At 35.7% G+C, this 17,159-nt stretch overlaps 1 protein-coding gene across 1 annotated transcript in view; it reads right to left on the bottom strand.

Annotated features, from left to right (window-relative positions):
• Positions 1-17,159, bottom strand: part of eys (eyes shut homolog) — a 255,595-nt gene that overhangs the window by 213,025 nt on the left and 25,411 nt on the right. Inside the window, exons 4-6 of the mRNA XM_073873603.1 lie at positions 16,723-16,838; positions 13,935-14,049; positions 11,113-11,272 (exon numbers count right to left, since the gene is read on the bottom strand). Of these exons, the coding sequence (XP_073729704.1) occupies positions 11,113-11,272; positions 13,935-14,049; positions 16,723-16,838 (391 nt within the window). The remainder of the gene's footprint in view (positions 1-11,112; positions 11,273-13,934; positions 14,050-16,722; positions 16,839-17,159) is intronic.

The raw sequence follows: 17,159 nt of genomic DNA, 5'->3' as shown, positions 1-17,159 counted from the left end.
GGGGTGTGAATGGAGCATCGGTTAAGATTTTACACTCTGCCTCCCCTAAAGACATCAACTTCACGTTTGACATTTGGGATCTGAGGCAAATTTGGGAACTTCTGCTTTTTCCCTTCATAGCTCACGGTGTGAGGAAAAAGACTGAACTGTGTATTACACTCCACAAAAATCTAGCAATACATGTTTAAAGCATACGGCCCACAAAGATGTCCAATCTGGCACGCACGATTATACACTATTATTAAATAAGCTTGCATATTTTAAAAACCCTTTCAGGTGGGACGCGGCAGTAGTGTTGTAGTCAAAACCACCTAAACCGAGACCAAGTCATGACCAAGACAGGCCGAGACCGAGACAAGACGAAGACTTTAAAGGGTCGAGACCGAGTCAAGACCAAGACCAAGACAGGCCGAGACCAAGTCAAGATCAAGACCAGTGCAAGTCACTGCATTAAAACACTGCATTGTGTGTTTGTGTGTGTGTGCCATCAGAGAAGTTGATAAAATAAGGCATTGCAGATATGTGGGAATTTATCTTTGTCTATAAGCAAATAAAAGTGAACAAACACTAAAGAGCTGAAATCAACTTAACCATTTATTCTGAACTGTCTTTCCATGGCTTGCCATCCACTTAACACAATGCAGGTGTTTGTATTAATAAAATTAGAAAAACTGTCATCGGGAGAAACTTAAACAATGCCAACATCATATACCAAACCTGAATAAACTGCATAAAATTAATGATAAAAAATAAATTTGTGATGTGCCATCAGTTGTGGTCTTGACCGGTCTTGAAATCAAATTCCGAGTCCTCTTTGTCTGAGACCGAGACGAGACAGAGTAAAAATGCGGCCAATTCCAAGACGAGACCAAGACCTTTAAAAAGTGCTCTTGAGACCGAGACCGGTCTCAGGAACTACAACACTACGCGGCAGTCGCGAGTGCCTAGTTCGTTTTCTGTAGGAGACATGCGGAAAGCGGCAAAACGCAGACCATTTCACAAGCAAAGCATTGAAGGTCTGCACGTGATGCTTGTGAACCCCAGAATTATGCCATTTTCCTAGGCATGGCTCTTGCCGCAGCCTCATGCGTACCATGTATTCACCTTATTTTTCACGACAACAAGGGCGGCGCCATTTCGCTCATTTTGTCAACGTTCTTCCGGCCGCATAGACGATGAGCAGCTGAGGCAGTGACTGAAGGCGACGCGTTAAAGCTTAAAAAGCTCACCCGAGCGCCTTTATGTTTATTTCTTACCAATTTTAAGCCAACTGAGGAATACCTTTATCCCAAGGTTCGACTACGATGTTCCGGTAACTTAAACCACGCCGGGTGTTGAAAAGGTGGCCAGTTTCAGGTAAGCTATCTTAGCTAACTTTGTGCTCGTTCGCCTAAAGTTAGATTTGTGAAGTCCGTTCTACAAATACACTTAAGATCAGTAACGTTAGTTTATAAAATGCAACTATTTGAATGGTTTTAATTGTCCACCTATATTTTTATATTTACGATAGTACAACGAGATATTATGGTACATTGCATTCTTACAGTAGCCCACGTGATTCCTACAAGTTACTGAGATTTCAGATGCTAGAATGTCAGTTCATATCTCATTCAGATATTGATAATGACCTATTAAACAACGTATTATTTAACACTGAAGTTAAAGGTTGTATGTATAATGTTACCGTCTCTTTTTAATGCATCTCTCTCTTACACACTGTTCTGTTTAAGTATGGGTGCCATTTATATATTAATTCTCATGATGCAAGTTCATTTTAAATACTAACATAAAAATGTTTATGGTTATATTGTTTTCACAGATGCATTGATGTGTAGTGATGCAGTGGACAACTGTGAGGATGATACAATCAACATGTTCCTAAACTGTGATGCAGAAACACAATGGGAGGATCCATCCATCTCTGACCACAACTACACTTTAAAATCACAAATCAACCTGAAGCAACCTACATCTGATATGGGAAAACAATGGTGCGGTTTCCCGGACAGGGCTTATCCTGGTCCAAGGCTAAAATGCATATTTGAGCTACAATAATTTAAAAACACCTTGTACTGACATACCTCAACATATATTTTTTTTTTATGTTTTTTTGCCCCTTCTAGTCTCTTTGCTGATAGTTATGTGTAATGGGGCACAGTAGTATTATGCAATACACGATACATCTAAAGTGGAGAGTTGATAATTGGATACTGTGAATAGATGGTTTTCTCTCTTTCTTTAATTTTATGTTTTTTTCTTTTTTTTGTTATTTTTTTCTTTTTTTGCTCACAGGGTGTTGTAATAAAAAGGAGAATATGGTCCCAGGTTTTTCTGTATGATATATACTTCTATAATTAAGTGTGAATATGATTCTATCATAAATTATGGGAGTGACAGATAGAAATTGGAGTATTGAAAATGAGGAATTTGAACAGTACTTCTGTACATCTAACAGCATAAGCTGTGATTATTATAATCCTGAAGATTTGAAACAAAATGATGACTTTTCTTTTTCTCTAATGCATCTAAATATTAGAAGTCTTAAAAAACATCATGATGACCTTGTTGCACTTCTTGCTAGCATTGGGAAAAGTTTTGATATAATTGGTTGCAGTGAAACATGGATGAGTGAGCAAACCTTTATGGATATTTATAAAATAGAAGGATACTCAATGTACTGTATTAATAGGCAGGGTAGAATTGGAGGAGGGGTATGTTTATATGTAAATTCACTTTATTCTGTAAAGGTGCGCCATGATTTGTCAGTTAGTGATGGTTATACCGATTCGTTATTTCTAGAAGTTAAAATGTCAAATGGCTCATCTATCGTTATTGGAATAATTTATCGACCACCAAACTCTGATTATGAAACATTCAGAATCCACTTTGATAATCTTCTTTTTAGTATAAATCAGATGAATAAAAATAGTATTATTTTGGGAGATTTTAATATTGACATTTCTAAAGAAGATATAAAGGGAATTGATTTTATAAATATGCTTTATTCCTCATCATTCTTTCCTACGATTGATAAATACACACGTGTCACAGAGAGTAGTAGGTCTAAAATTGACAATATTATAACAAATATTCAAAACACTGACTGTAAATCAGGTGTATTATATTCTGACATCTCTGATCATTATCCTGTGGTTTTTTTCACAAACTGGATAAAAAGAGTATCTGATCCATGCATTGATAGGAAGGTAAAAGTTCTTAATAATAAAACATTAGCAAATCTAATTCAACACCTCCAGAGTAAAAGCTGGGATGAAATATATAATGCTAGTGATCCTAATTACGCTTATAATTTCTTAATTGGTGTACTAACTGATGCTATCAATGCGATTATTCCAGAAAAGATATTCAAACAAAAAAAGGAATCTCATCCGTGGATCACTAAAGGAATCCTAAAGTCTATCCAGAAGAAGGGTAAACTTTACAAACAATATAGGAAGAATCCAAATAGTAATAATAAAATCTTATATACACAGTATAAAAATAAATTAACAAGTTTAATACGAGATAGCAAAGCGAATTATTTCACTGTTCGTCTCAAAACTGCTTCGGGGGATCAGAAGAAATCCTGGAAGGTGTTGAATGAGATACTTGGCCGTAGTAAAAAATCCTCGGTTATCCCTGACACCGCTGTGCCAACCCAATCAGATAACTATATTATACAAGATCCCCTATCTGACAGATTAAACAGATATTTTGCTTCTGTCGGGAAGAATCTATCCCAACAACTTGGTTCACCAGGGGGTGCTATTTATAAAAAATTCTTGAGGAACAATTATCTAAACTCTTTTTATTTTAGACCTACTTGTAAAATGGAAGTCACTAACATCATTAATAAAATCAAATGCTCTTATACAGCTGGTGCTGATGGAATCTGTAGTAAGATCCTTAAAGCCATAGTAAATGAAATAGCTGAGCCCTTTGCCCATATAATAAATTTATCACTACAGTGTGGTGTAGTTCCTTATCAAACTAAGGTGGCAAAGATAATACCAGTATACAAATCTGGGGATAAAAGTGATTTTCAAAATTATAGACCCATATCTATTCTACCAACATTTTCGAAGGTATTAGAAAGGGTGGTTTACGCACGATTGATAGATTACCTAAATAAACACAATATATTAGAATCGTCACAATATGGCTTTAGGAAGAACTGTAGCACAAGTATGGCCATTTTAGATCTGGTAGAGAAAATCAATGATGCTTTTGAAAGAAAAGAAGCTGGTATTGGGGTTTTTCTTGATCTTTCAAAAGCTTTCGATACGATTGACTTTCAAATTTTACTTGATAAATTGTCACACTACGGGGTCAGGGGTGTAGCTCTCCAGTGGTTCAGGGACTATATTTGTGGAAGACGGCAATATGTGAACTTAAATGGTATAGATTCTGGATTAGAAAATATAGTATTTGGGGTTCCCCAGGGATCTATTTTGGGGCCTCTCTTGTTTATTGTTTACATTAATGATTTTGTATTTTGCTCCTCTGATGTTCAAAAAATACTTTTTGCTGACGACACAAATCTCTTTGTATCTCATACAAACATGAATTATTTGGAAAAATTCCTAAATGATAGATTAGCAGAAGTAGAGACCTGGTTTAAATGTAACAAATTATCGCTAAACATTAGTAAAACCTTCTATATTGTTTTTCGATCAAGTAGTCATAAGTCTATGGATTATGACATTAATTTAAATATTGATGGTAGAGCAATACAAAGAGTTGATGCAATAAAATTTCTTGGAATTCATATTGATCAATTTATAAATTTTAAGGAACATATTAATGAGCTGGTTAAAAAACTATCTAAACTTGTGGGTTTGTTCTTTAAAGTGAGACATGTGCTCCCATCTGATGTGCTCTTGTCACTATATAGGACTCTGTTTGAGCCTCATTTGAGTTACTGTAATTTTATTTGGAATAATACCTACCCTACTCATACTGAGAAACTTATGATATTACAAAAGAAAGCTATAAGAGCTATTTCTCGGTCCACATACAATGCTCATACAAATGCTCTCTTCCATGGATATGGTATATTAAAGCTTCCTGAATGTAACTTTTATCATAATGCTTGCATAATGTACAAGGTGGTCAACAGGTTAAATACTAGATTGTGTGAACTCATTCCATTAAATACACCGTCTCACACACATTACACTAGACATAAACTACTTATAAAAGGGAAATGGAGGAACTTAACAAGTGCTAGGTTTAGTGTATGTTATAGAGGTCCTAAATTATGGAATGAACTGGATACTAATTTAAAACAATCTGAAACATTTTCTAAATTTAAAAAGAAATTGAAGCAACAACTACTGAAGAAATACAGACTTGAGGGATCTGCGGCCGAGGATTAAACTTCTCATATTGGTGCATGGATCAATGTAAATCATTATGCAAGGTATAGAAACTTTAATTTACTTTTGGTTAGGGGGATGGTGTCTGGTGGTGGGATGGACCCCTATTTATAAGCTACTGCTTCTTGGGAGTCCATTTTTCACAATAGTATTATTTGTATCTGCTGCATTGAAGTGTAGTGATTGCAATGCAACATATGTAATTTGTGATATTGTGATATTGTGAAATAAATCTAAAAATCTAAATCTAAATCTAAATATATGAGTGCCATTGTTTTGTCACAAGATGCGCACCAGTCTTGTTTTTTTGTAGGGTTTGTTTGTAAAAACTAAAATGTCCTAATATAATTAAATCCTAATCCTGTAAACCCTGTCCGAGAAACTGCTTCAATGTGTTGAGCTGGCACAAATGTACAAATCTCTACTGAGAAACAACCATCTTTGGTTCAGCTTTACACTGGGTTGATACTGCATCCATTACACAGTTGCCAAGCACTTTACCAGTACATACACCAACAGCTTCCAGAAAAACACTTGGGATCAGCTCCTGATGACTCCGATAAAGCTGTGTCTTAATTTATTGCAGGGTGGTTTTGCTTTTCCTGTTGTAAAGTTACATTAAACCTTCATATGTGATCAGATGTCATGCAGGTATATTAAACATTTACAGTGTGATCAGATGTTGTGCATTTATATTAAACCTTTACAATGTGATCAGATGTTGTGCATTTATATTAAACCTTTACAATGTGATCAGATGTTGTGCAATTATATTAAACCTTTACAATGTGATCAGCTGTCACCTGTCATGCAGTTATATTAAACCTTTACAATGTGATCAGATATTATCTGTAAGGAATTTCTTAAACCATATGTGAGCTTTGTAGATTCCACTTAAAAGGATTTAAGTCTCCTGATTTGAAGGAATAAGTGTTGGCAAGTTTGCAAATGAATTCTATCATGGTACCACATAAAAACGAAATAGTTATTGGACTGGCTAAGGTGCACATTTGCTTTAAAAAAAGACGAAATCACTGTGTAAATATTGGTAGACATACTTTTAATAATTTTCAATGTTGCTCCATCAACTCCTGACAGGACGAGGTAATTAAATATGCCAGGTTACTTGCCGCGGCCGCTTCATATCGTCTAACCACGAGACGATTGATGGGACAATATAAGACTATCCGAGCGTCGTATGAAGTTTTAACCGTGCTCTTAATTTAAAACATTTACAGCAGTAGCGATATTTGTCATTTCGCTAAAGTTATAGTGAACTACAAACAATCTTCTAACCACCAAACTAACCACCGAATGCACTGTGCCATATTAGCAGCGGAAGTTGGTTGACAAAATGCGGAAGAGCGAAGAATTAAAAAGGGGCGTGGCGGAATAAGGTGAATAAAACGCCCATGAATCAGTTTCTAACAAGTGGCGATGGTGACACGCGACGAACAGCATGGTTTAAATGTTGTGGCTGGTCTGTACACATACACAGTCGTCTAGAAATGAGAGGAGCAATTGGCAACTTCCCCAAAACTTGTATTTAATACATAAAATAATCACATTTGCAATAAGTGTAAATAGTAATTATATCTATATAATCTATATTGGCAGATTTGCATCTCAGTATTTTTGTAGATTTACAGGATGCAATAATAAATAGTGTGCAAATGATTATACTTATTAACATTAAATGGATTCTTGGGAGAATAAAAGTCATCCCTACAATAACCCCTATACCCTATCCAATAAAAACTTTAAATCTTAAGGTAACATGGAATAAAATGTACTGTATTGTTTATATTTTAATAAATAAAATTCCTATATCTTCCTATATCTAGTGTAGATTTTCTCATTTGATTTTCTAATATGAATTATCTGCAAACAGTCCTATGACGTGTCTGCAAATTCGCTTCAAATTTTAGCTTGTGAATTGAAAGGGTGTCAGTTCCTAAATTCTGCCCTTACACAGAGCTGACACCCTTTTCACATCTTTGTCATCCATCAGACTGTATTCCCGTGACACGAGCGGCGTTGCCCTGAGGCATCTCTTTACCGTAATTCATCTTTGCACATTGCCTCTCTTACTGGATTATTCCATAATTTGTTTCATCACGACTGCTAAATGAAGGGCAAAAGGAGGTTAGAGAACACTTAATCAGTAAATCTAACCAGGAAACCAAATCTTTCATTACTTTGGCCAACAAGCACAGGAGGAGCTGTTTGTCTAAACTAAACTGAAATGAAGAAACAAACAAGAGAATTGGCTTACTGGATTTTCTCTGTCATGCCACCCTTATCCCAGTTAATTGCATCAGGGTTTGATGTGTAGGAAAATCCTTGTTCACTATTGTTATGAACTATTGTTTTTCTTTAAAAAAAAAGTCAATTCAAAAGTCAATTTCTTTCTATTTTAATACTGCATAACATATCGGCAGTACTTTTAACGATTTACCTGTCAGTCGGCCTGCACGCTGTAGCATATGAAGATATCCATCTTACCATTGACAAGATTTCTGTCTGTCTGTAAGCCGTATAATGGATTACAATACTGTTAAAATAAAACATGTCACAGTGCAATCCTCAAAGTTTTATTTAGATGATGCAAACGATATCTCCATCGATTAATGACCCCAGAGAGTTAGAAAATGACCGCCCTTGTCCCATTTCTCACCGTGATTTCGCCCCGAAGGCCAATGTGAAATGTCAAGTGATTTCATTATAATCTGCTCCAAAAGTCAAGATACACGCTGAGCTGCAAAATCTGACTTCTGCCACATCAGAGAGGAAAAGGTAGAAGATCTTGCTCAGGATGACATTATTGTACCGATTGCAATGCTTTTTTCAAACGAATATCTGATTTAGAGATCACTAATGTATGTTATGTCTTATAAAGACTGGGTTTAAGACCTTCAGGGAGATTTCGGATAATGCCAAACAGCTAGAAATATAAACTGATATTCAATCCATAGCTTTTATGTGTGGTCACACACTTATGAGAACGCTCCTCTGGTGGCCAAGATTGATTTCTTTAGTTTAGCCTAAATACTGAATAGTGGTTGTAAAATAAAATGCACAAACCAATGAGGAGACAAACCTGGGCTGTGCTTCTACAGAATGTCGTCAGAAAAATAAAAACCCAGGAAGGAGGAATAAAAAATGTGTTAATAAAGTATCTAATGAGTGTTTACTAAAGTGTCAATTTTTAGTTTAAAAAAACATTATTGAATATGTAGAAAAAACAATCTGTACCTTGTCCCAATTCACATTGGTATGCTTATAAAAATGATTTATAATTTGAGCTATCGGGTTGGTTTTCCTGGGAAAAAGGTTAAAAAACGTCTTTGTCTTTGCATTAGTGATGCACGGGTTGTCTCGTAACCCGTGAGCTCTGCGGGTAACCCGCGGGTCGGGTTGGGGTGGGTAAAGAAATTTTAACTTTATTGTAGGGCGGGATATGGCGGGTTATTAAAAACAAAATAAAAAAAAAACATGTTGCGTCTAATTCCCTGTAGCATATATTAAATATTTGGGAATATATATTTTCATACTTTAGTAGGTTCTTTGATAAAGTTAAATTACGCAGGCCTACGTGGCAACGTTACTTCCACAACATAACTTGATATCCCCAAACCTTTGGCGTCATGTCATGGAAGCGGCAAGTATCTCCCGCTGCCAGCCACAACAACAAAACAAACGGAGAATTAAAAGACGAAAGACGATCTGAGGGAGAAATTAAGGTAGGGAATTTGTGAATAGATAATACAAACACTGCTTTGTAAATGTTGAAAATGTTTATCATTATCTTATCTCTGTATTAATATAACTATGGTTCATTGGCGTATGCTGTTGGCAGTTCACAGGGCGATGTAATCTAATGGCTGTTTTCAAACACTTTTAGGCTGAAATAAGCCTATTTTTATTTACATTACAAATGCCTAGTACAGTATGTTTATTTTAATGGTCAAGGGTGCCGGGCAGTGCAGGTTGAAAAATAGATACAGTGGTGCGGGGCGGGTTGGGACGGGCCAAATATTTCATAAAAGCGGGACCCACAGGTTGGAAAAAACGCTGACCCGCGCATCACTACTTTGCATGATCAAGAAAAGTAGCTGGCCGCTTCATCGCATGTGCTCCGGATGTGAGTGTGTAGCTTATTAAACAGTTGCTTAGAGTTTAAAGGTGTTATCTAGATGACAACGTTTAATCTGTAAAGTTTTAAAAGGCGATAATCTGAGGAACTGAATATGTCAGTTTATTACGCTCTTACATCTGGGGAATCATCTGTTAAAACTTTTCAACATCTGAAGAGATTCAATACTGGAGCAGAGACACCTTCATCTGAACCGGTAATGCATCTGTTGAAACACTTGTGTTATCATTTAGTCAGAACAAACGTGGCAGATATATTACTTCACTTCAGTGTTTCCCAAAGGCTTGGTGGCAAATCTACCAGGTGGATCGGTGAATATAGATAACTAGTATGAGTTTAGATCAGTCGTTTTTGGATGCGGATGTACTAGGATATACTTCTGTACTTATGTGTATGTATAATAACAGATCTGCTCTGATGCGGTGATCACAGCAGTGTTATTTCCGTCAACGATGACGATAATGAAATGATTTAGTTGACGCACCTTTTTATGACAATAACGCGACGATGACTAGCTAAAAATTGCTCTAAGGTGACTAAAACATGACGAAATGCTTTTGTGTTTTCGTTTACGAGACGGAACAAAAGTGATTATAAGTCTGACGTTCACAATGCATGTCATTTCTGCCTATTTCACACATGAAATCCATGCCGTGCACGTGCACCAGACTACACAACAAAAACAACACACCTGCGGCTGTGGCGAGTTCGAAGGAACGTGGTGTGACGCCAATAAACAGAAAAGACAAGATGATTTATAGACATACTTTCAGTATAATCCATCAGAAAGAAAAACGGAATGCATATTGGGAGATGACGGTAAATGTGGCCACAACTTAGGTGGGAAGACTTCCATCAAACTCAAGTGGCACCTGAAGGCTCATCACACTACTATTTTTTTAAAGGTAACTAACAAGTCACGCTGTTAACATATCATATACATTCAATTTTACTCAACAATCGGCTTGTGACACATTTCATGGTAAGCTTAAGATTTTACATATCTACTTGTCAAACCTAAGCCAATTTCCAATACTTTTTAACCTAAATTAATTTGTTAAAGACTACTTTTTTTACTCAAATTGACTGAAGCTTGACTAAAACTATCAAGTTTATAATTGACTAAAATGTGACTAAAACTAAAAAGCATTTTCGTCCAAAAGACTAAGACTAAGACTAAAACTAAAACTAAAGGGGCTGCCAAAAACAACACTAGATCACAGACATCAGATTTGTCATTACTCCACAAATAAGTGCAATTTTTATATTTCAATCAGAGGTGGCGATAGAGAGGCCAGAGTTACAGACTGCAGCTTTAATTCAAATGCAGGAATTCTTCATCCACTTTTTGAAGTATAAACACGTGTTTCTGCCTCATATAAAACAACATTTTTGCTCATTGCAGTTACTGACATTAAGTAAAAATGTGACAATTATTATCTGTTCCAATTCTACAATAAGCAAAAACCATTTGAATCCGAGTTTGTCTCTACAAAGCCTTTGCGAGGCAAACTCAGTGCAAAGTTGAATTAAATCAGGGTAACACATTGATGGTTGTTGATATAGTTTTCTTTGAACCTGTGTATCCAGGGAGACAGGTGCACGTATAGTGCGGGGGCAAACTCGGCTGACTCATACTGATGCATGTAGCTCCGTTCAAGCATCTGTTTGGATAGGTTAAGCACGCGTTATCCAAGTACTGACAGAACTCCCCCGTCCATCCTGGTGCGCAGAGACACTGTGTGAAAGATAACCTCAATCATTAGAAAATCAGGCAATAAAACACTAGATGAATCTACAAGCTACTGCTGCTATTTACTGTTTTTAGATGCACATACATTCCAGCTATAAAATAAACATCGAAAACTTTCCTTTACTTTTTAGTGAACAATATAATAAAGAGCTTATCACCAGAGCTTTAAGTTTTGATCATTATCTTTAATAAAAATCCTACATAATTAAGGAATTTTGAGAGCAAATGACTCCATAACAGCAATAGTAAGGTCCATGTCAAGATTTTAATAAATGTAAACGCTAATTAAAAAGTACTGCCTGCCATAGACTATATGGGTCTAAAAAGGAAGTCATTTAATCTATGCTGGGTTGTCAACCAACATTTATTGGATGTTTTAACCCATTGTTTTGTGAAATATAACATTTTCTGAGTTAATTTAACCCAACAGCTGTGTTTGTCTTTATTTGAGCCAACGCTGGGTTGAAAATAACCCACCATCTTCTAGTGTTTAGTTAACCAAATTAGCTTTTATAATCACTTATGCTTACATTCTGCACATCACCAAAAACGTTTGCATAATATTTTTTAAGATGAGAAACATTTAAGCATACAAAATGATAAGCATACTGTAACATAAAATAACATCAAAATAGATTTTAATTCTTTCTTTTTAATTTCCTTTCACACATGCAAACGCTTTGACAAATGAAACCCACAAATGAACAACAAGTTCTGATAGTTTAACAAATTGCACTTGATAAAAATCAATGCATGTGAAGTGCATATTATATAGCACTTCATAACAACAACAGATACGAGAGCATGAATTGACTGTGTGTGTTTGTGCCACATCACTCATAGAGCAGATCTGTTGATTGGAGTGACAGAAAGATGATATTGAAATGGAAGAGGACGTCTGAAACCTTGAGACATGAGCATAAATCACGCTGTTATAATTTGCCTGTGAGGCTGAGAACTCTTAGAAATAAATAAATGAATAGCGTTCATTCGAGGAGAAAGACATTTTTGGTAGGATATTCATTATTTGTCATGTCGTGGAAGGCCGCCAGGAGAACCAACTTTGCCAATTATATAATTATATGAGCCAGAGACGTGAGTGACATGAAAAATACTTATAATTTGTCATTCACGTTCACATAAAGGAGCGCAGGGAGTGTAACATGGGTGGGTTAATGTACTTAAAAAAAAATCATAAAAGTACTATACCAAAAAAATCTCAATTGGAATCCTGCTAGAAATACTCATTTTACAAAATGCAAGTAATTTAATTATAGGATTTAATTTAATGCTTTATTCAATAACAGAATAACAAATCTGTGAAATTAGACTAAAGTCTCAGAATCAAATCTATTAAATTAGGATCTAGGATCATTTGCTCTATTCAATTTTGCAATGAATCGTGAACACCTTCAAGTAAGAAGAACCAATCATCAATCAATAAAAAATTACGTTTCTTTGGGTTGGAGCACATGCACAAAAAAAATGCAAAAATTACTTTCTAACTTAGTATTTTGTTTTGTTTTCAGTACAAATATCTAAAAATTCTTAAATCAAGATGTATTTTCTTGATGTGCAAAATGACCTAAGAAAATAAGTCCACATTTTCAATCCAGCTTTGGGACAAAAAGGGACGGTCCCAGTTTTACTAAAACTAGATTTAAGTCTAGTTTTTAGACAAAAGAAATTAAATCTTAGTATTTTTGTCTTGTTTTCAGTAAAAATATCTAAAAATTCCTAAATTAAGAGGCTTTTTCTTGAAGAACATAAGTCTAGTTTTTAGACCAAAAATATCAAATTTAATGATTTTGTGCATAAACAAGCAAAAAAAAAATCTGCCAATGGGGTAGAATTTCTAAGTTTTTTAATTGCCCCATTGGCAGATTTTTTTGCTTGTTTTATGCACAAAATCACTTAAATTTGATATTTCTGTCTATAAACTAGACTTATTTTTATTTTGCTCATCAAGAAAAAGCATCTTCATTTAAGAATTTTTAGATATTTTTACTGAAAACAAGACAAAAATACTAAGACATTTTTTTCTTGAAAATCATTTTTTGCAGTGTGGGTGCCAGGCGAACTTAGCCTCGCCCACAACATTTCAGGATGGGAAGTTCGATGTGGAGTCGCTCTGTTGTGCAAAACTGTTCGGACCAATCAAATTGTCAGGGTGGGCTTTATATGATGATGGACAGATGATGAACAGTAATGTAATCAACCACGTCACCAAAGAGTGCTTGTGTTGAATCCATTGACAACAAAGACGGCTGCCGCTGGAGAATTGAGATTCTGCCATCGAGTCTGTTCTAGAAATTGACAGCGCATTGATTTTAAAACAGGAACAGAGAAACGCGATCAAGGCATTTGTTGATCGGAAAGATGTTTATGCTGTTTATGCTTTTTAAAAAACCTTATTTCACACATAAATTTCCTTACATCTTATATTTTTGTCTAATTTTAGGTAATTTTTTTCATCAGGAAAATGCATCTTAATTCAAGAATTGTTAGATATTTGTAATAAAAACAAGACAAAAATACTAAGTAAGGAAGTCATTTTTGCAGTGTATAATAAATGCATGTTTACTGCCTTTATTTTCTGTATGTTTTACCATACATTCATAACTAATTAACAATTTTGGTTACTTACATGATATCCTCTGACTAAGTTAAGGCACAATCCCTCATTCATGCAGCTAATACTGAGCTCCTTGCAGAAGTCAATTATCTCCTCACAGTTCTTTCCGGAAAAGCCTCGTCGGCATCTACAAGGAGACATAAGCGTTAGCCCTCACATATAATACAAAAATAGACCTGTAATAACAAAAGGCCCAGAGAATCTGTGGATACAGCTATGATGTACTGTAAGTCCACCGCTGCCGTATTAGATCTCACTTGTCAAGAAGACTATTGTGTTGCACAGTGACATCTGTGTAATATTAAAAGATCTTTTGTTAAGTAAACTAATGAGAAACATGTCTGTTAAACGGCCAATCTTCTTCAGAAATAAAGCATACTCTCTTTTTTCTTTGGCCTCTATCAGATCTTTCACTTCCTTCGGCTCTGATAAGACCTCAGTAATATTATTCTGTCACACAAAGCCAAGATCATTCAAATTATTAACACCGACTCCCAGGTGACCAAACCCTATTGCTTTTATCTGCACACACACACACACACACAATACCAAAGAAACACATCCACACATTATTATCACGCTGTAGTCATTTTTACCTACATTTTTCAAATTCATTTTTTCCCTTTCAATCGTTATCTTATCTACCATTTGTCATTTAGTGCGAGGGGCCATCAAATGTATTGATTCAAGAGATCTTTGCTAATAAAAAAGAAAAACTAGAAAGATGAACAGGATCCAGAAGCCCGAGCTTGTGAACTCTTGGTAAGGACAGACTGACTGCAGGAGATCAGAACACTAAAAGAGTCAAGACTGAAAATCTTTCCCTCATTATCGACAGGATGCAGTTCAAAAGCTGTCATAGGGTGCATACCAACCAAACGCTGGAAATTTAATGAACACTTCACTGTCAACAGACTGAACTTGTATAATCATATACTAAGAAACAGACATAAATACACAGCAGACACATTTCAATGCAAAAAAACTGCGCTATTTCAGTGCATTTACTCTGTGTATGTTAGTTGCAACATGATCAAAGTTCTGTGGTATAGACACAGAATTTTTTGCTCATTTTTCCATGGCATTCTCACGGATCTCCGCATTTTTCCGTGGCCCTACCACAGACTTTCTTTTCTGAGGCATTCTCACGTTTTGGTTACTCAACTGCTTTTTCCTATTTTTAAACCATTGACGCTTCGGTTTAGGGTTAGATTTGGTGTTTGCATTAGGATGTCACTTAAAGTATTGGTTTATACTATTTTTTCTGATTTATTCTTTTATATTTTCTAAACTTTAAACAAGTATCACCTGGCGTTGGCGTTAGAGTTGGGTTTGGGTAAGGATGCCATTTTATGTAAATCTACCCCTAAACCGAAGTGACAATGCTAAGAAAATAGGACAAAACTGTTAAGTAACCAATCCGTGAGAATGCTATGGAAAAGAAAGTCCGTGATAGGGCACGGAAAAATGTGGAGATCCGTTAGAATGTCACGGAAAAATGAGCAAAAAATTCTGTGACTATCCCACGGAAATTCGTGAGATCAGGTTGGTTAATCAAAATAATTGCAAATACACTTCTTAACTTTGTACATTTAGCTTAGTTTACTTTGTAATTTAGATTATGCATTACAACTCAATGGCCGCGTTTACATGGACATATTTATTCTGAATAAGACAAAAATCTAATTAAGATGTTTACATGAGTTGCATTTAGAGTAGTCCTTTTATGGCACTATTAAACATATTATAGAACATAAACACGTCATCACGTCCTCATCGGATTATGGCGGGTCCCCCTCAAATTAGTGTGAAATAACAGTTTGAGAAGATTTTTTTAAAAAGCCCCTAACCTTAAAGATTACTAAAGATAATAACTAAAAATTCTTACCATCAACCTGGTGAAAATAATCCAAACTTAGAGACTTTGACTCATCTGTCAATTCCTCCAGAAAACAGCGTGAGGCGCACTTAAGAGTTAATATTTATTTCAGAAAAAATCATTTGGATTAATTTATTGCGAAATTGGCAAAAATAAAAGACAGTATCTCTTTGTGGCAACGCAGCACGAGAATTTTTTAATTCATGTAGTATTTTAATTTTAATAAAAACCAGTGGACCCCCCTAATTTATATTTTTGTGCATTATAGGGGGTCCCTCTGTGCTTATATGAGTTCCAGGACCATTCATTTGATGACTATCCTTACTATCCTTTAAGATGTGGAACTGACAAAAATCAAAGCTGGAATCATGCAAACTTCATAAAATTGATTTCAGAACTGACCTACAAGATGTAAAACTCACCAAAGTCAATGCTGAAAGCATGCATACTCCACATATAAAACTCAGATCTGACCTGCAAGATGTGAAACTGACAAAAATCAAAGCTGGAAACATGCATACTCCATATAATTGATTTCACAACTGACCTGCAAGATGGGAAATTGCACCATGCCAGTGTTTGCGCTGTTACCTGATTTGCATAATTCCATTAGTAAAATTTGCACAGATAACAAGACTATCAGTGGGCGCAGTTCATTCCTAGTAAATTCCCCAGAAATGTTTCAAAATGTCAGTTTCATCACAAAGTAATTTGTTATTTTATACATTCATTTGATTACTGACACTATCCGGTTTTAGCATTTCTGAAAGCATTTCATGAAAAACAAAACACTTCCCTAGGCTGGTGAAAGATCAGCCAATGACTCGGAGTCAGAAAAATGAATATGCCTTGACCAGAAACAGTGATCCTGTAGACCTGAACTATAAATCTCTTGCCACAGTAGACTCAATACATTCTTACCTGCAGTGAAACTGGCCGTTCTGAGCCACACATGTGCCACCATTGAAACAGGGCAGCGTGCCACACACCTCCGGCTGCTCGCTGCACTCCAGGCCCACACAAATGCATGAGGAATTCTGTTTTAACAACCAAAACACACAAAACGACTTGGTTACATGGCATTTGGAAAAACAAGATGTCATATAAGCAGATTTCAGATCAACAGAGAGATGGGTGGCACTTCTGCACAACAAAATATAGAGTAAGTGGAAAGTGAAGATGACATAACCCAACATTTGAATGTGTCTTCTTTATTTAACCCATCTCAGTGAGTAGTAAACACAGACATCGCAAGTTTTGAACACAGAGCGAAATTGCTAAAGAGCCCCTCGGCCGTTCCCTGCCGGTCTTGAGAATCGAATAATCCGGCCGTATATGCATAACAGGGATAGGTTGGG

Source organism: Misgurnus anguillicaudatus, chromosome 11 (genome assembly GCF_027580225.2).
Source record: "Misgurnus anguillicaudatus chromosome 11, ASM2758022v2, whole genome shotgun sequence".
NCBI lineage: Eukaryota > Metazoa > Chordata > Actinopteri > Cypriniformes > Cobitidae > Misgurnus > Misgurnus anguillicaudatus.
Note: the sequence above shows the minus strand (reverse complement) of the source record. Positions and strands in the feature narration are given on the sequence as shown.